This window comes from Panthera pardus, unplaced genomic scaffold (genome assembly GCF_024362965.1).
Source record: "Panthera pardus isolate Hobbes unplaced genomic scaffold, ASM2436296v1 HiC_scaffold_7, whole genome shotgun sequence".
Lineage (NCBI taxonomy): Eukaryota > Metazoa > Chordata > Mammalia > Carnivora > Felidae > Panthera > Panthera pardus.
The window spans coordinates 37,542,163-37,561,663 of NW_026527002.1; the positions used below are offsets into that span (position 1 = coordinate 37,542,163).

Genomic DNA, 19,501 nt, shown 5'->3' on the forward strand with positions numbered 1-19,501 from the left:
TCAGGTTCTACACTTGATGACAGATTTTCCACCCATGGGATGTCATGTCCTTTGCTTGTAAGGCTAATTTCTCTATTTAGATATTGAAATTCCGTACATTGAGTGTCAGTTTCCATACTCATAGGGTTGGGTTCTAGACATCAAAATTCCATACATGATGTGATAGGTAGCTTAAGAAATTAGGCTCCATGACTTGGCAAGCTGAAGTCTACGATTAAAATATGAGGTAAGACTCCTCACATGTCAGGTCAAATTCCATATTAGTAGATTGAAATTCGAACATGGAACTCCATGATCCATGATGCATTTTTTGTCTCCTAACAAGAAGTGACAGTGTCCGTGACTGTTGATCCAGTTTCTATTTGTGGAGACTGAGATTCCACACATACAGAACCAGGTTCTCTGCTAATAGTTCCAAATTCCATGCATGGAGATTAAGATAACACACTTGGTGTGTTATCATAGTGTGTTACCATGCTTATAGGTTCAGATTCATGCTTAAAGATGGATATTTCAAATGCGGTACTCCAGATTGCATGCTTTTAGAGCCAGGTTCTACATACAGAGATTGAAATTCCACAATGGAGCGTCATATTCCATGCTTGGAGATTGAGATCCATACATGGTATGCCAGGTATTATGTCTGGAATCAATGTTCCATCTTTTGTAGAGTCAAGGTCTGTGAGTGAAATACCAGGTTCCATGACTGGAGTTCTGAGTTGCAAACATATCAAGTCATGTTCTATGTTTGTAACTTGAGATTTCACAAACTGAAATCCAGGTACCCTGTTTGAAGGGTTATATCCAAAACAGACAGCATGAAGATTCCATACTTTGTGTGTCAGGTTCCATACGTGGAGATTAATATTACATATATGGAGTTCCAGATTTCATGCCTGGAAGACCGGGTTCTATGATTTAAGGAGTGTAGGTCAATGAGTGACAAGCAAATGTAAATGCTGGAACCCATACTTCTGTGGCCAAAGTCTACATTTGCAGGTTGAAATCCACACGTGGAGTGCCACATTCCATCATTGTTGGTCCATGTTCCATACATGAATGTTATATTCTACACATAGGGAGAAAGGTCACATGCTTTAGGTCCATATTTCACATAAAGATACAAATCTTTAAAATCTATTTGAATAGTAACAAGTTCCATACTGGGAGACAAGTTTGCATGTCTTGGAAATATAAATTTGAACAGTGAAAGCCCATGTTCCTTGTTTGGATTACAGATTTCAAATATATGAAGCCAAGTTAAATGTTTGGAGATTAAGATTCCATACATTGAATGACAAGTTGAAAGCTTTCAGGGACAGGTCCAATGTCAAGATTGAAGTTTCACAGATGGAGCATCAGGTCTCATTCTTTTGGGGGCTAGACTCCATGTGTAGAGATTGATAATCCACATGTGAGGTTCCAGGTTCCATGCTGTAAGGCCTGGTTCTGTGTTTGGTGATTGAAATTCTATGCACAAAATGCTATTTTCCATGCTTTTAGGGCCAAGTCCATGTTTGGATATTGAGAACATATGCGTGTATTTAATGTTCCATGCCTGAGGTTAAAGGTTCCTTGCCTTGGAAAGCCAACAGCCATAACTCACATCCATGTCCAATGTCTGAAATGCCAAGTTTCACCCATATAAGACTGTTCTGTGCTTGCAGTCTGAAATTATATATATGGAGTGCTTGATTCCACATTATTAAGACCAGATGAATTTCTTGTAGATCTAGGTTCCGCATATGAAATGCTAGTCTCCATTCTAGTTGAGCGAAGTGCCATGCATAGAGTTTGAGATTTCAGGCATGAAATGCCAAGTGCCACCTATATGGAACCCAGTTTTTGCTTGGAGATTGAGATTCTATGCATAGAGTGTCAGTATCATGTATATAGAGTCTGGCGCCATGTTTAATGATCAAGATTCCAGACACGGAGTACTAGTTGGCATGATTTTAAGGCTAGGTTGAATATTGAGATTTCACACATGGAATGACAAGTTAAATTGTTCTTGGGCCAGATGCCATGTGTGGAGATCTAGGTTCCACATATGATGGGAGATGCTAAGCTTGTACAGTCAATTTAAATGTTTAGAAATTGCAGTATTAAATATGTACTGAAAAATATTATGCATAGTTTCATGTATTGTAGTGTTAACCTCTGTGACTTAAATGCCTTGAGGGCCAGGTTCATGTCTTGAGAGTCAGGTTCGGTGCATGTAAGGCGGTGCTGTGTCTCACGCATGGGGATTGGGATTCTACACATACAACACTAGATGTGCTTGTAGATACGTGTTCCATCAGTGCGTGTGTGATTATACATTGGAGTGCCGGGTTCCATGCTCAGAAATAAAGATTTCTCACAGGAAGTGTGAGGTCCTTTGTTTGTAGGGCCAGGTTTTATGCTCGGGGATTCAAATTACACAAATAATATATATCACGTTCTATGCTTACAGTGTGGAGATTGAAACTCCTTATGGTATATTAGTTTGCTTGGACTGCCGTAACAAAATACTATCAACTGGATGTCTTAAACAATAGAAAGGTATTATCTCACAGTTCTAGAGGTTAAAAGTCCAAGATAAAGGTGCTAGAAAATGTGCTTTCTGGTGAGGCCTCTCTTCCTGGCTTGCAGATAGTAACCTTCTTGCTATATCCCCACATGGTCTTCCTTCCTTCTGTGTACACACCAAGAGAGTGATCTCTGATGCCTCTTTATCTTTGTATAAGAACATCAGTCCTATTGGATTAGGGCCTCAGCCTTATGACTTCATTTCACCTTAATTACCTCCCTAAAGGTGCTATCTTCAAATAAGTCACACTGAGGGGTAGGACTTCTAGACATGAACTTGTGAGGGTGCAATTCAGTCCATAACGCATAGTGTGGCAAATACAGTGCCTCGGAGATCAGTTTCCTTGTTTTGGAGGGCCAATGCCTATGGCTGAAATGCCAGTTTCCATGTCTGGAATATGAGGCTTCAAACATGTCTGGCCATGTTTCATTCTTATAATCCATACCTTCAGTGCCAATATCCATGATTATAGGTCCAGGTTCCATGCTTGGAAATCAAGCATGAAATGCTAGTTTCTGTACTCGTAGGGCCATATTCTACCTCCTGGATGTTGAGATTCCACACATAAAGTTTCAAGTTCCTTGACAGGAAAACCAAATTCTATATATAGAGAGCCAAAATCTATGACAGAAATACAGATTGAGCACCCAGATCCACACCCTGAGGTTGTTCATGTTTGGAGATTGAGAATCCACACATGTGATGCCGTTCTCCATGCTTTTAAGGCTTTGACTGCTACATTGACATTAAGATTACTAATGTGGGGTTCCAGTATCCATGACTAGATCAGTTTGCAAGTTTTGACAAGCCCATGTGAATGACTGAAATACAAGGTTATATATTTGTAGTGTCATGTTCCACACTTGAGCCAAGTTCTATGCTTTGAGATCGATATTCCACACATGAAGTGCTAAGTTCCAAGCCTATAGAGCCTAGTTTTTATGCATGAAATTCAAAGGTCTATATATGGCAGACTGGATTCTATGCTTTCTGGGTCAGTTTTCATGTTTGGATGTTGAGCATGCATTCACTGAGAATGAAATTCCATACCTGGGCAACACGAGATCATGTCTTACAAGGACAACTTCTATGACTTATATACCAGATTCCAACTTTACCACATTCATCACAGTAAGTCCATGGAGATTCAGATTCCACACATGGAATGCCAAGTTGCATGTTTGTAGAGCCTGGTACCATGACTGGAGATTGTACCTCTATATATGAAATGACAGAGGTTTCATACTCTGAGTTTGAGATTCCATAAATGGAGTGTCAGCTTTCATGCTTGTAGTGCTGAGTTCCATGTTGCAAACTGAGGTCACATACGTGTAGTGCAAAGTTCCACGACAGGTCACCAGGTTCCTAGTACAGTCAACATCTATGCCTATGCCCAGGAGCCACATGTAGAAGTCCAAATTCCACACATAGAAGACCAAATTCTATGCCTAGAGAATCAAGATTCACATTTTGTACTAGTTTTCTGTAACTGGAAAGTCCAATTCCATAATTAGACGTCTAAGTTCCCTAACCGAAAGGCTACATTCTATACCTGGAGGGCCAGATTTCATGGTCAGAGTGTTAGTTTTCACTGGAATTCCAACTACGTACCTGTAAGGCTGTGTCTCATGTGGAAAATCAGAGTTTATGCCTGGAAAGGCAACATAAAAGTTTTAAATCAATATCCAAAACATCAGATTCCAGAGTTGGTTTGTCAGATTCCATTCCTCTAGACTCATGTTCTACACAGAGTTCCTTATTTGTAGGGTGAAATCCTATGTTTAGGGCCAGGTTTCACAACCAGATGACCATGGCTCATGCCAGGAAGGCTGGGTTATGTGCCTAGAAGTCGGGCCGATTGCCTGGTGTGCCAGCCTCCCTGGACATACTATATAGTTCCAAGTACAAAGGCAGGTTACATGGCTGTAGGGTCATATCTGGAAGACCAGATCTCATACATGGTAGGATGGAATTCAGGCCTGGAAGTGCTGAATCCATGTTTGGAGGGCATATTCCATGATTGCATGCAACTTTCCACTTCCACACTGGAGGGACACAATCAAAGCATGGGACCAAGTTTCAGGCCTGGGGGTAAAGGGCGGGGAGGGCTCATTCCATGCCTGCAGGGCTACATTCCATGCCTTAAGAGCCAGGTTCCTATTAAAGAAGAGCCATGCGGGGCTCCTGGGTGGCTCGGTCGGTTAAGCGTCCGACTTCGGCTCAGGTCATGATCTCACTGTCCATGAGTTCGAGCCCCGCGTCGGGCTCTGTGCTGACAGCTCGGAGCCCGGAGCCTGTTTCAGATTCTGTGTCTCCCTCTCTCTCTGCCCCTCCCCTGTTCATGCTCTGTCTCTCTCTGTCTCAAAAATAAGTAAACGTTAAAAAAAAAAAAAAAAAAGAGCCATGCTTTTCCAAGCCTAGAAGACCAAGTCCAAAGCCTAAATGTTCCAGTTGCATGGCTGGAAGGCCAGAGTCCCTGTGCCAAAAGTAGGCATTCCAGCCCTCACTGTGCTCTAGCTGGGAAAAAGGATTTACCTTCAGATTTATTATTCCAGCAACGGCCATTCTAATTGTCAGGTTGAGACTGTCTTCTGACATAACCCAACAATAAGCAGAAAAATTATGAGGCTTGCCAAGAGTTTTAATGCAGTGGCATGGTTTAAGAAAATGCTTCTACTGAATAAATTTATTTGAAGGGACAATGAGAGACATAAATCAAATATTTTGGTTTACACACTTAATAGTCATGATTGTTCAACTTCGTATTTATAACGGCAATTCCTGCGTACTAATTAAGTCTATACCTGAATTGTATCATTTCGTTCCATGAGATATGCCCAGTTTGACAGATTAACTGTAGCACAGAGAGTTTTACTGGTGTTCCCCAAAACTCCTAGCGGGATACAGTAGAGGAAGAATATGAGCTCTGCTACATTTTATGTATTTTAGATTATAATGGGCTCTGTTGTTTTGAATGAACCAAAACAAGAAGTAGTTAGTGTCAATTCCCTGGCTGCACAACCGGATGCAGCTATCTCTGTGGTATGATACACAAAACATACATTTTGAACCGCAAAATAACCTTACAAAATAGCCTTAGTATAAGAAAGAAATGGTATATCAACTCCAATAACTTCCTTATAGCAATAAAAAAAAACACCCAAGTTTCATTCAACTTCAGAGGCATAAATATATGGCATGCACACCGTGTGATATTCATAATTAGTTCTTATAAAGCAATATTCATCCCTGAAGCATTTTATGAAATTAACTAATTAATCTTCACCATATCCTTTGGAGAGAGATAACTGTACTCTGTCTGCAAAGAGCCTCTATCATGGGACTGAAAATGCTTTATGAATATTATATACAGTGATAAGCAGGCTCTAGGCACTTCAGACGCACACAAGCTGACATTGAGGATATTAGGATTCACTCATTCACTAAGCAAATATTTATGTAGTGTCATTACTAGAAATCTCTAACTGGGGGACTGATGTCCTCAGGAGGTAAGATATTGTCTGACTGGCGGAATGCAGTGGAGATTGTGAGTGTGCGATGTTCTCTTTAGAAAAGACAACAAATCCCTATTGACATCTTTGCCCCAGATACAGAATTGGTCTTATGAGGGCAGTTCCCCAAAGTGCAGAGACTTCCTCTTCCTTCTGTTCACATTTCTTACCCTATAGAGTTGATTTCTGGTTTGGCTACAGAACACAGATTGCCTTGAACTTGTCACGCAGCCTCCAGTGCTTGCACGTCTTAGTCATCGTAGCTAATGACTGCTCACTGCTTCCTTTCCAGGCCTGTTCTAGTCTCCAGCACCACTCACAACTCTCAGCTACAGTCTGGAAAGAAGGAAGCATTCCTAGTCCAGAAATCTAAGGTTCAGCATTCAGTCTTCTGTGAGTCTAGCACTGAATGTTCGTCTAGTAACACTTTTTGAAAACTAGGCTTGTGTCTTGGATGAGGTTCCTGAGAAACAGACTCTGAAAGGGGACACTGGTGCAAGTGATTTATGGAGGGAATGTTCTCGGGAGGAGCCAGGCAGGGAATGAGAAAATCAGGACAGCACGAGAGTTGGAAGTATGGTTTAAGAAGTCTGGTTTCTGCCTCATCTACTTACCACTGGGGTTGCAATTCTCCTCCCAGAGGCAAGGGAGCTAGGCTAGTATATGGCCAAATAAGTCAGTCATTGGATATGAGCCACCTTCAAAGAGGGACCAGGTCCATAACTGGGATATCTCTAAGTGAGGTGGCACTCATCAGCCTTGCAAAAAAGTTTGTCAGGAGTCGACACCCCCAGGACCTGGGGGATCCACCCCCAGGACTGGTGTGGGAAAGGGGATCTGGGCAGAGCACCAGCAACTTCCTCGGCAGTCTCCTTGTACCACTCAGATCTACTTACTTCTTGCATTAAGTTTTCATGGTACACTCACAGCTCTTTCTGGCTTCTGTTTACTCATAATTTCTGTGTAAACCTCCAAAAGGAGCCTTATTAAGACAAACAATACCCTACTGCCGTTAGTACAGATGAAGAAACTGAAACTCACTATCTAACACCCTCCTTTACTACTCTTCAATATTTCTCTCATCCTCAGCTCATACTTTTGATGGTCTAGGTGGCTTGCCTGGGGGCACCTGGATGGCTCAGTTGGTTGAGTGTCTGCCTCTTGATTGGGGTTTAGGTCATGATCTCACAGTCCTGAGATCAAGCCTTGTGTTGGGCTCCATGCTGAGCGTGGAGCCCGTTTAAGATTCTTTCTTCAAATCATAAGAAACTCTTAAATACAGAGAACAGACTGAGGATTGCTGGATGGGAGGTGGGTGAGGGGATGGATTAAATGGGTGATGGGAATTAAGGAGGGCGCTGGGTTCATATGTAAGAGGGTTCAACTCCTGAAGCTGAGACTACACTGTATGTTAACTAACTTGAATTTCAATAAAATTTAAAAAAGATTCTCTCTCTCTCTCTCTCTCCCTCTGCCCCTCTCTCCGCTGCCCCTCTCCCCAGCTCTTTCTCTTTCTCTCTCTCTCTCTAAAATTAAAAACTTTTAATTTAAAGAAAATTAAAAAATAAACATATTAGGTGGCTTGCCTGGTGGCTAACCTAGACCCACATTTCCAAATGCTCTGAGCCTCTGATTACCCTTCCCTAATCGGATCATAGTTGTTATATTTGCCCATTTGAATTAAAATCGGGCATAGGACTACATACCTAGAGATGCTCGAAGACATGTGTGCCAAGTATATTTCTCCCTGCCTCTCATATAATTAATACCAGTCCTACCTCCTCAGTCATTTCTTTTTCTGCTGGTCTGTTGGAACAATAATCCCAAATAAACAGGTGGTAGCCAGAGACTTTTCTTTAGTGAGACTTTAACTGTGTTCTTCAGTGGGAATATTACCTTTCTGGGAATGAGGATCTCTGTTCCACAGAGCCTAAACTTACAGAGGTGGGAAACATAAATTTTCCAAGAGGGTGATTGGGAATGATAGTGACCAGTCATTTCTAGGTTCTAAGACTAAGTTCTAAGAATAAGGTGTATTATATCTACTGGGGATACAATACCATATAATAGATGCTGATATACAATCACAGGCTTGTTTTTTGTTTTTGTTTTTGTATCTATAAATTTGTAAGCTGGCATGTTGTAGGAGCAGTGGAGCCCATTATCATGTGTCCACTGCTACACTTCCTTTGTTGTAAAGTGACTCTCTTGTCCCAAGTCAATGTTATATAAGATCCCATAAAGAGAAATCCTATTCTTTTGGTTATGATACTGGTTGATACACTGTGGGAAGGAAAAGTAAACCTGTACTCCTACCTCAGGATGAATTTCTGTCCTTTTTAGGGTAGAAAGGGTTTATATAATCAACTTGCTACCAACTGTCTGATTTCCTTAAGAGATGATGTCATATCGGATGCTCAGGATTTCTCTTTCTTATTGGGAGGTCAGATATTCAGCAGTGGTATTAGCTAGATCAGATCTGGTGTACTTTTTGAGCAATGCATAGCCTCCATGTTTGCAACTATGGCTATTCCATTGATGGGCCCATTGCAGAAGCACAGAAGTAGATAAGGACAGACGCTGATAGGTAAATAATCCTGTCCACTTGGTACTTCTTCTGCACTGGATGCTTTCCAGGGGGTTACATTAATGTAGAATACAAAGATATTCACACTTTGTGCCCCTTCCCCCAGGTTATATTACATACCTCTTTCCTAGATCTCCTTGTCCCCAATCTTCTCATCCTGTTTCTTCCAGGACTCTGACCAATCAACCAAGCCATTTACTACTGCCCATGATTCTATGTACATTCTTAATTCAGGCCATTGTTCTTTCTACACAAACAAAGTATGAGGTTCTCTGCACAAAAGTTCTATCCCTTGGGAAGATCTTATCTCACCACTGTCTTTCAGAGTCACCCCTGCCTCATCAGTCCATTTTCAACTTGTAGAACATACTGAGCTAAACTCTCTGTGAACCAAGCCTGGGCTTTTTCCTCCTCCATCATCTGATCTCAGGGAGCCCCAGAAGGGGGCTGAGCATATGGGGTATGGATCATCTGTTCTTGTATATTACTCTTGCCTTCTGGGAATGACTAAAATCAATCTCAGATATTCCACCTTCGCTTTATAATGGATTTCTATTGATCATATGACATAGTGAGTCTGACAGGATTCAGCTCATGACAGATAATTCTGGCTGGATGGTCATTTAATGTTCCATCATCAGAAGCTCAGTATTTTTTTTTTTAATTTTTTTTTCAACGTTTTTTATTTATTTTTGGGACAGAGAGAGACAGAGCATGAACGGGGGAGGGGCAGAGAGAGAGGGAGACACAGAATCGGAAACAGGCTCCAGGCTCCGAGCCATCAGCCCAGAGCCTGACGCGGGGCTCGAACTCACAGACCGCGAGATCGTGACCTGGCTGAAGTCGGACGCTTAACCGACTGCGCCACCCAGGCGCCCCCAGAAGCTCAGTATTTACTAGGGTCCATGGAACATGCCAAAAATTGCTTTTCAATTCTTCATATACTTATCTGCTGCAGATAACAACCTTTCCCCAGAACCTTAGGTGTCTATTCTATAATTCTCCTACTGAACCTTGCTAGAAGCTCCACACAGATAGCTATGGTACCATGGAATCTGCTGAGCCATATGGCCCAGTTGGTAGGGCTGCTTGTACTGTAGCCTAGACCTGCCACAAAATCCTTTCTTTCTCTGAATCCCACTCAAAACTGATAGCCTTCATATAACTTGATGAATGAGTTGAAGCTTCCCAAACCCAAAGAAGCCAAGTTAGGATTGTGCTTCTTTCTTAGCTGTAGGAGGGACAAGGTAAGATGCCTTGCCCTTTACCATTAAGAAGATGACTGACATGCCCCCATGTCATGCCTCAAAATTTTCCCAATAACAGCCTTCTGATATATTTCAGAGTTTCACTCTCACCCTCTGGAGAATATTTGCCACTTCCTGCTCATTATGTTTAAATAAAGTGATGTCAACAATATAACAGGCCGATATTATGCTCATGGGATATCCGAATAATCCAGGCTCCCTTCAACAGTGTTGTAACAGATATCAGAGCAGTTAACTAGCACTGGAGCGAAACCATGAATACATATCCACATGTATCCCACTTATACCACATGTGAATTTGAACAGTTTTATTCCTTCTGTCGATAGCTGGAGAAGGATGAATTTTCTAGATCAATAGCCACATGCCACATACCAGAAGCTATATTGATCTCTCTTATTGATGACAACATTTGGCACAGATGGCTGTTGGGCTAAATTTGTATTGTACACTGTTATCCACTATAATCTGTTCAGTTCTTGCAGGGGCCAGTCTGACGGATTATACGAAGATGATTCCTATAGCCTTTGTCTTTGAAAACGCCACTAATCTCTGCCATTCCATCCAAGGTGTGACATTGGCTTTGGTTTGTTATTTTGGCTTGAAAAGGGAAGCTTCAAGGGATTTTACTTGACCTTTCCTACTCCAGGAGCTCTTTTTCCACAGGTCAAGAAACTAATGTGAAGAGTCTACCACTTACCAAATATGTTCATTCTTATTTTACATTTGAGAATTGGGGAAATGACCACTGGGTGGGTCTGTGGACCTGGTGAACCAACTGTGTATACACAGGACAGTTCTCTACTTATCACCTGACTTCCATTCACTGCTCCTGTAATGTGGGGAGGGGCTCATGATGGCACTTAGTTGTCCAAGTTGAGTGTCAGCTCAGACTTTGTGTCCAGCAGCATCTCAGTGTATAATTTACCAGGAAATATCTGTGGGTCAATTTGGGATAGGACTAAAGAATTACAACTTGGCTGTAGTACTGCAGAGGTCTTTATTCACGGGGACTCAGCAGCCTCTCTCTTTATTGAAGAGTTCTTCTGAGAATGGGCTCAAGTCTAAATGAAAATTGGACAAGGGATCATGTCTGTCTATTGGACAGTGTGTGTGTGTGTGTGTGTGTGTGTGTGTGTATGTATATGTGTATGTATCTGTGTGTATGTGTGTGCGTATATATATATCTGGCCTCTAAGAATGCTTTGTTTTTATGAGCTATCTTTGTAGATATTTTAAGTAAATTTTAAAGATTGAATTGGCTTTATTAAATGAGTCATGACTCGGGTAGCATCCCATGTAGCAAGTAGAGGGGAGCTCCAAAGGGCTACATAAAAGGTAAAGTCTTCAAAAGTAAAGATAAAGTGGGGGGAAAAAGGATATTATTAGCAAAAAATCCATTATTTTAGCACGGTTGCCTTTCTTAGGGGAAGAGAAGGGGCCTATCAGTGAATTTCCTAGTGCTGACCAGAAATTCCCATGTTGACTGGTTAAAGGTCAGATTTCTAGGGCGTTGAAACTGCAATTAGTTTAGGTATTAAGTCTTGGTTTACTGACTGGGGGCCTTAACCTAAGCGATGCCATTTTGGGTCTGTGGCTCTCTTAGTGACACTAAATTCCCCTGGGCTTTACTCATTCTGCATGTTAGAAACCTGTGTTTTCCCCTACAAACCTCCTTCCTATTGGTCTCCTCAGACACGGACTGCTTGCCATGCTGTCTGGATGCCGGGACCCAGCCAGCTCGCCTCCGCTCCCAGCAGGCTGGTCTCACCCACCCCTCACTTCTACTCTGCACTGGCAGGAGGTAAGCCTGCCTCTGGAGGGAGTGCAATGGAATGTACTGGCTCACCTCTCCGTGCTTTGGAACTAATAGCATCATGAAGCCAGAGCCAGCCTGAGATTGTAAGAATCTTTAAAGAAAACACTGTCATTTCATTTCTTCAACCTTGGTGCTTTGGAATACATTTTTATTGCATCTCATTTTGCAACGGAGTATCATTTTCAAGCAGGATTTGTTCCTGTCACGTGAAATGATCAATTTGTCCATTTAGAACTGCAAATCTAGTTATTCATGCTCTGGGTAAGCAAATTAAATTTTTTCTTTGGGATTATTGACAATATCTCATATTCTGAATTCTACTGAGATGTCGAAGAGGAGTTTTTAAGAATCACAATAATTTGCAAAGTGGGTTTGTGACTCTGATGAGGTAACCAGGGAAGGAAGCACATGCGCTGAGGCCCGAAAGAGGTCTTCACATCCCCCTGCCCAGCCCCTGTGGAGCAGACAGTTGCTGTGCTGGGACAAAGATGGGGCTCCAGGAGCAAACTTGTGGAAGAGGGAAAGGCAGGGTCGTGAGGACCTATTGTCCAGGTTGAAACAGGGTCCCAATAAGTGGCTATGAAGATAGCGAGGAGGCACATGTATGGAAGTCCTTGAATGGTGGGCTTCAGTGTATCTTTGCTTCAGCCTTGTTGCTCCAGAGTTAAATCTTCATTAAGTAAATTCATATTTGGTAATAATGCCATAGGTGATATTATGGATTAGTGCTATTCACACTAATCCTTTCCAGGTCAGAGTCATAGTGGTCTGGCAGACCCAGAATGGAAACTCCTCTGCTCTTATTTATGACGGGTGCCATGATATCATTTCTTAAACATCGCTCGTGATGCGAATAACTGAAATATTTCTGATTATAAAATAAGATGTCATTAGTATACATTTTTTTAAGCACAAGGACATATTAAGGTAAAAATGAAAGCCATTCGAAGTATTACCATCCAGATGATATGACCACTAATATTTTATATTTTGGAAATCTTTCCTCCTACTATCTCTAGGCTTACACACACACACACACACACACACACACACACATATTCAGTCACATTCTCTTTACGTCATGGCATACATTCTGTCATATGTTCAAAATTGTTTTTAACCAGATTTAATGCAATTTTGAATACATTAAAATTTATTGGGCTTACCCTCTATTCATGAAAGTTTAAGCGGTATAAAAACTGGGGCTCATAAGCCATGTTACAGTGAATGTAGAGCGTACATCTATATTGATCCAATTTATATTCTTCCTCAGGTGTTCCTGGCCCCACCTGCCCACCAGGCCTGCAGCCGCTTTCGTACTGAAGCTCAATGTGAAAGGAACAGCTTTGAATCCAAATGACAGCCCCACCTTAGTTTAAAGCTAGGTTCTCTTTTCTGCTTATTATGGATCTTTGATAAAAAATACAATTGCTGAGAAGTTTGTTTTGCTTGCTGTTTGCTACGAGCATTGTGAGACCTTTCCTGATTGTAACCCACTGTAGAATGGGCTGTAAAACTTCCTAAATGTAGTCTGATATGTAATGAAATGAGTGATTGTATACAAACTAACCGGCATTTCTCGCTTCTGTAAACCTGCCTGCTTAGCACATTCCTCACCTACCCCCTTCCCCCTTTCTTCCTCCCGCCACAAGTAAAAAACCTCCCCTGTGCTATTTGTCTCTGTCTATAAAAACGCTATACCAACCCTATTCGTGGCCTCTTGTGTCACCGGCGACGAGTGCGCAGAGGACCAGGTTCGAACCTGCAATAAACGACCCTTGCCGCTTGGCTTTGACTTACGACTCTGGTGGTCTTTTGTGGGAGGTTTTGGAACTTCAGGCATTACATTTGGAGGTCCCACCGAGATCTCCCCCGAGCCCACCAGACTTCTGGTCAACGGGTCGCATTTGATTCCGATCGGTAAGTAAGCCGGCTCTAACGTTCTTCCTTTTCTCTCTGATCTGTGTTTCTTCTCTGGAGAACCGGTTCTGTCTGGAAGCTGGTGTGACCCTGGCGGACGCGCTATAGGGCACCCAGCCGGGGTCAGTTGGAGACGTCCACTGACATCTGGGGGCCTTCTTGGCCCATCTGGGGACCTTCTTGGCCCATCTGGGGGCCTTCTTGGTCCATCTGGGGACCTTCTTGGTCCATCTGGGGGCCTTCTTGGCCCATCTGGGGGCCTTCTTGGCCCATCTGGGGACCTTCTTGGTCCATCAGGGGACCTTCCTGGTCCATCGGGGGGCCTTTTTGGCCCATCAGGATTCTTTTCTGTGGGCTGCTTATGCCCAACGCGCCTGCGAACTAAATACTTTCATTTTCTCTATGAACTTCCAGAGTGCTAAGAAATATCTCTAGGCGTCTAAAAAGAAAAAAAAACCATCTAGGCATGCCAATTGTTACCCGTATTTTAATGTGATGTGTGTCTGTGTGTCTGTCTGTTAAATCGACTGGAATGATTGTTGGGAGTCAGGGGCACGCGCCTGACTTACCCTATGTGTAGTCCCACGGCATAAGCTACGGGATTCGAGTGGGCTCTAACCCGATTTCCGCGGTGATCCTCATATGGCTTAAGGCGGTCAAAATTTATTTTGATCCAAGCAGGGGGTTTATACCTGCCCGCCCATGCTAAGAGGCACCTAAGTTCCCGCGAGGGACGCGGACGGGCGAGTACGCGAGTGCTTCTATGTCAGTCTAAATGTATTGTCACCCCTGGGCCCTTGTAATAACCGCCGTCCTAGCCATAACCCTTTCTGTTGGGCTGGCCGAGACGGCCCCAGAAAGTTGAAACCACTGTCAGAGATTCTTGTTGGCTCTTGTTTTTCTTTCGTGCGTCGGATGTTTTATTGGAATTAAGTGTTTTTTCGGCTGATCAGAATTAATTATTCCATCCTTTGTTCCTCTTTCCTCCTTCCTCAGCTGCCTGCGGCTTTCCCTCCCGCCCCTCCCCCCGGGGCCCAGCCAGGCCGCCAGGGGTCTCACCCTCGGAGGTCGCCTGTGCAAACTCCATCGCTGATTTCAGCCGCTTCAGGGCCCCCTCCGTGCCGCCCCCTTCCCTTCTCCTCTTCCTCAGAATCATAACATGGGCCAAACGCAGAGCACCCCTCTCTCCCTCCTTCTCGCCAACTTCAGGGATGTAAAAGCTAGAGGACACAACTTAAGCCTAGACATTCACAAAAGGAAGTTGATCACCTATTGCCGCTCTGCATGGCCCACCTTTGGGGTCAATTGGCCTACAGAAGGAACCTTCTGCCTCCCTGTGGTCCTTAAAGTAAAATAAAAAATTTTCCTACCAGGGAAAGAAGGTCACTCGGATCAGATTCCCTATATTCTGGTGTGGCAAGATTTAGTAGAAAACCCACCTCCTTGGATGGCCTCTTCCTTAATAGCAGAGTCATGCCAAATCCTAGCGGCTAAACCTATCAACCCTCCCAAGCCGCCAACTCCAACTGCACCCCCTGTTCTCCCCGACAACCAAGATTTACTTTCCCTTGACCCTCCCCCTTACCAGATTCCTCCTCTTATTCCGAAAGCTGCCCCTATCCCTGCTGCGCCGGCAGAGCCTCCCGTAGCCCAGCCCATAGGAGAACTAGAGAATAGGGAGGCTCAACCCGCGCCCAAGCCTAGTGGGGGCAAAGTCCAAGGGCTGCCGGACATACCCGTAGGCGGGCCCCACATGAGCCAGGACTCCGCCTTCCTGACTCCACCGTAGCTTTACCCTTACGGGAAATAGGGCCTCCCGATGAGACGGGGAACCCCCGACTTCAATACTGGCCCTTCTCTATCAGTGACCTATATAACTGGAAAACCCAGAATGCCCGATTTTCTGACAACCCTAAAGATTTAATAAGTCTCTTAGACAGCGTTATGTTTACCCACCAACCCACCTGGGATGATTGTCAGCAGCTCCTCCGAATCCTGTTCACCACTGAGGAGCGAGAAAGAATTCAATTGGAAGCAAGAAAGCTGGTTCCTGGAGATGACGGCCAACCCACTGCTAACCTTGATCTCATTAATGCAGCTTTTCCCTTGACCCGACCCCCACAGGATGGCTGGGACTACAACACGGCAGAAGGTAGGGGACGGCTACGCATTTATCGCCAGACTCTAGTGGCGGGTCTCCGGGCTGCTGCACGCAAGCCCACTAATTTGGCAAAAGTGTATTCAGTGATACAAGGTAAGACAGAGAGCCCTGCCGCTTATTTAGAAAGATTAATGGAAACCTTCAGACAGTATACCCCCATGAACCCCGAGGCCCCCGAAAATCAAGCTGCTGTTGTAATGGCCTTTGTAAATCAGGCAGCCACTGATATTAAAAAAAAACTCCAGAAACTAGAGGACCTGGAGGGAAAACAGATTCAGGACTTAGTCCGCATTGCCCAGCGTGTCTTTAATAATAGAGAGACTCCAGAGGACAGGCAACTTAAAGCCACGTCATGATCAAAAACCGTGGCAGCCAAAAACCACACCCGCCCTCTTCACTCAAGATGCAGAATAGGGGGGACGGGGTTCGGATCCCCTCCCCGAACCTAGGGTAACGCTACAAGTGGAGGGGAACCCAGTTCAATTTCTAGTTGACACAGGAGCACAACATTCGGTCTTGATCAGGCCCCATGGAAAAATTTCTAAAAAATCTTCCTGGGTCCAAGGGGCTACCGGAATAAAAAAATATCCCTGGACCACCCAGAGGACTATGGATCTAGGAAATGGAAAGGTCACCCATTCCTTCCTAGTCATCCCCGACAGCCCATGCCCCTTATTAGGAAGAGACTTACTCACTAAAATGGAGGCCCAAATTCATTTTACGCCAGGGGGCCCCCAAGTGACTGGCCCTCACAACCAGCCCATTACCACACTTACTCTAAGATTAGAAGATAAATATCGACTCCACCAGGGGCCACCCTCACAAAGTCAAAACATAGAGCCCTGGCTCCAACAGTTTCCAGGAGCATGGGCTGAAACCGGGGGTATGGGGTTGGCTAAACATCGCCCAGCTCTATTCATAGAGCTGAAACCGGGGGCAGATCCAGTTCGGGTCCGACAATACCCGATGTCAATGGAGGCCAGAAATGGCATCACGCCACATATCCGTCGCCTCCTAGACTTAGGCATCTTGCGTCCCTGCCATTCAGCCTGGAACACCCCCCTGCTGCCTGTACGAAAACCTAACAGTGCGGACTATCGTCCGGTACAAGATCTGAGAGAAGTTAACCGCCGAGTCATGGACATACACCCAACAGTACCCAACCCCTATACCCTCCTAAGTGCCCTCAGCCCAGAAAGACAATGGTATACTGTCCTTGATTTAAAAGATGCTTTTTTCAGCCTGCCTCTGGCCCCCAAAAGTCAAGAGCTCTTTGCCTTCGAGTGGTCCAATCCTGAGAGAGGCATAAATGGGCAACTCACCTGGACCCGGCTCCCCCAAGGATTTAAAAACTCACCCACCTTGTTCGATGAGGCACTTCACGAGGATCTGGGTGAGTACCGAAATCAAAACCCCAAAGTGACTCTCTTGCAGTACGTTGACGATCTTTTAATTGCCGCTGAGACTGCCGAAGCTTGCTTGCAAGGCACCAAAAATCTCCTCCGGACACTTGGTGCCCTGGGGTACCGGGCTTCAGCAAAGAAAGCCCAAATTTGCAGATCCGAGGTAACCTACTTGGGGTATCTGTTAAGAGAAGGCCAACGATGGCTCACTGATGCACGGAAGGAAACCGTCCTCCGCATCCCCCGACCCACAACGCGAAGGCAGACCCGGACTTGGATACCCCCCTCCATGACTGCGCTGAGATATTGGCACAGGTTCATGGAGTTCGGGAAGATTTACAGGATCACCCGCTGCCAGACGCCGAGGTTACCTGGTTCACTGACGGCAGCAGCTTTGTACATCAAAGTCAAAGGTACGTGGGGGCAGCAGTCACAACTGAAACTGAGACTGTTTGGGCAGAGCCTTTGCCAGCTGGCACCTCTGCCCAACGAGCTGAACTTGTGGCCTTAACCAAGGCAATGACTTTGGGAAAAGACAAAAAACTAAACGTGTATACCGATAGCAGATATGCTTTTGCTATGGCCCACACACATGGAGCTATATACAGAGAGAGGGGACTGTTAACTGTAGAGGGGAAAACTATCAAAAACAAAGAAGAAATATTGGCTCTTTTAAAGGCACTCTGGCTGCCTAAACGACTAGCCATCATACATTGCCCAGGCCACCAAAAACTGGTCACACCGGTGGCCAGAGGAAATAATTTGGCTGACCAGGTGGCCTGAGAGGCAGCCTTACAGGTGGACTGTGCTTTAATGACCACCCTACCAGACCCCGGTTCAGCTAGTTTACCAGAAAATCCCGCCTACACTAAAAAAGACCTAAACTGGATCCAAAAATTACCTTTAACTCAGTGCCTTAACGGATGGTGGAGAGCAGCAGACTGTAGCATAATCCTCCCAGAAGAAATGGGAAATAAAGTCTTATCCAAGATGCACCGAGCCACTCATATGGGCACAAGAAAAATGCAAGACTTAATAAGACATGCTAGGATCACCATTAAAGACTCCAGGACAAAAATTGAGCAGATAGTTACTAGCTGTAAAGCTTGTCAATTAACTAACGCCACCAACCACGGGAAAAACCCTGGCTCCAGAACCCGCGGAACCAGGCCGGGAGCCTATTGGGAAGTAGACTTCACCGAGGTAAAGCCTAAAAAATATGGATATAAATATTTGTTAGTGTTTATAAATACCTTTTCAGGATGGACAGAGGCCTTCCCCACCAAGCATGAGACTGCGCAGATAGTAGCAAAGAAAATGTTAGAAGACATCATACCCAGTCGATAGGATTGCTACCTGGATCCATTACACCCACGCCCGACCAGCTGATCCCTTTGCGGTTCGAGAAGACTTCGTGCCGGAAGCCAACACCGCCTGGACGGTTGACCAGAGTAAGACCCATCCTTTAAAATTGACTCTGCGTCGAAAACCTGACCCCGAAAACCAGCTGAGACCAAAGGCCTGGGTGTCCCATACCAAGACTGTTGCAGCAGCTCTGGACCCACAATAATCGGAGAAACACTCATTAGCGTGCTCCTGTTCACCTCCTACGGACTCATAAGTATTGCAGGCAACCCCCACATACCCTATACTTTAACTTGGGAGGTTTCTAATTTAAAAACCCAGAAAGTCTATAATACTATCCTGCTCTCCGCTTTACTCGGGCCTCTGGCCATTCTACTTCTCGCTCTCACGTTAGGCCTCTGCATCATAAACAAAATTATTAATTTTATCCAAGACAGGTTCAATGCTGTACAATTAATGGTCTTACGAACTCAGTACCAACCGCTCGAGACATTACAAATAAAAAACTAAAGATCCAAGATTGGCTCTTTAGGCACAAGGAAAAGGGGGGAATGAAAGGAACAGCTTTGAATCCAAATGACAGCCCCACCTTAGTTTAAAGCTAGGTTCTCTTTTCTGCTTATTATGGATCTTTGATAAAAAATACAATTGCTGAGAAGTTTGTTTTGCTTGCTGTTTGCTACGAGCATTGTGAGACCTTTCCTGATTGTAACCCACTGTAGAATGGGCTGTAAAACTTCCTAAATGTAGTCTGATATGTAATGAAATGAGTGATTGTATACAAACTAACCGGCATTTCTCGCTTCTGTAAACCTGCCTGCTTAGCACATTCCTCACCTACCCCCTTCCCCCTTTCTTCCTCCCGCCACAAGTAAAAAACCTCCCCTGTGCTATTT

At 44.3% G+C, this 19,501-nt stretch overlaps 1 protein-coding gene and 1 long non-coding RNA gene across 2 annotated transcripts in view; both read left to right on the plus strand.

Moving 5' to 3' along the window:
- Positions 1-13,011, plus strand: part of LOC109269467 (uncharacterized) — a 111,669-nt gene extending 98,658 nt beyond the window's left edge. Inside the window, exon 6 of the long non-coding RNA XR_002081085.2 lies at positions 11,633-13,011. This is a non-coding gene — a long non-coding RNA (uncharacterized LOC109269467). The remainder of the gene's footprint in view (positions 1-11,632) is intronic.
- Positions 13,012-15,400: 2,389 nt separating this feature from the next.
- On the plus strand, positions 15,401-18,445 carry LOC128775358 (uncharacterized). The gene is made up of 2 exons (XM_053896611.1): positions 15,401-15,828; positions 17,506-18,445. The coding sequence occupies exons 1-2, from the start codon at positions 15,621-15,623 to the stop codon at positions 18,021-18,023; spliced, it is 726 nt and encodes a 241-aa protein (XP_053752586.1). The 5' UTR covers positions 15,401-15,620; the 3' UTR covers positions 18,024-18,445.
- The last annotated feature ends 1,056 nt before the right edge of the window (positions 18,446-19,501 follow it).

Coding starts and splice junctions, on each gene's coding strand:
- LOC128775358 (XM_053896611.1), top strand. CDS start 15,621: ATGTTTACCCACCAACCCACCTGGGATGATTGTCAGCAGCTCCTCCGA. Junction 15,829..17,505: donor GGACTACAACACGGCAGAAG/GTAGGGGACGGC, acceptor ACGCGAAGGCAG/ACCCGGACTTGGATACCCCC.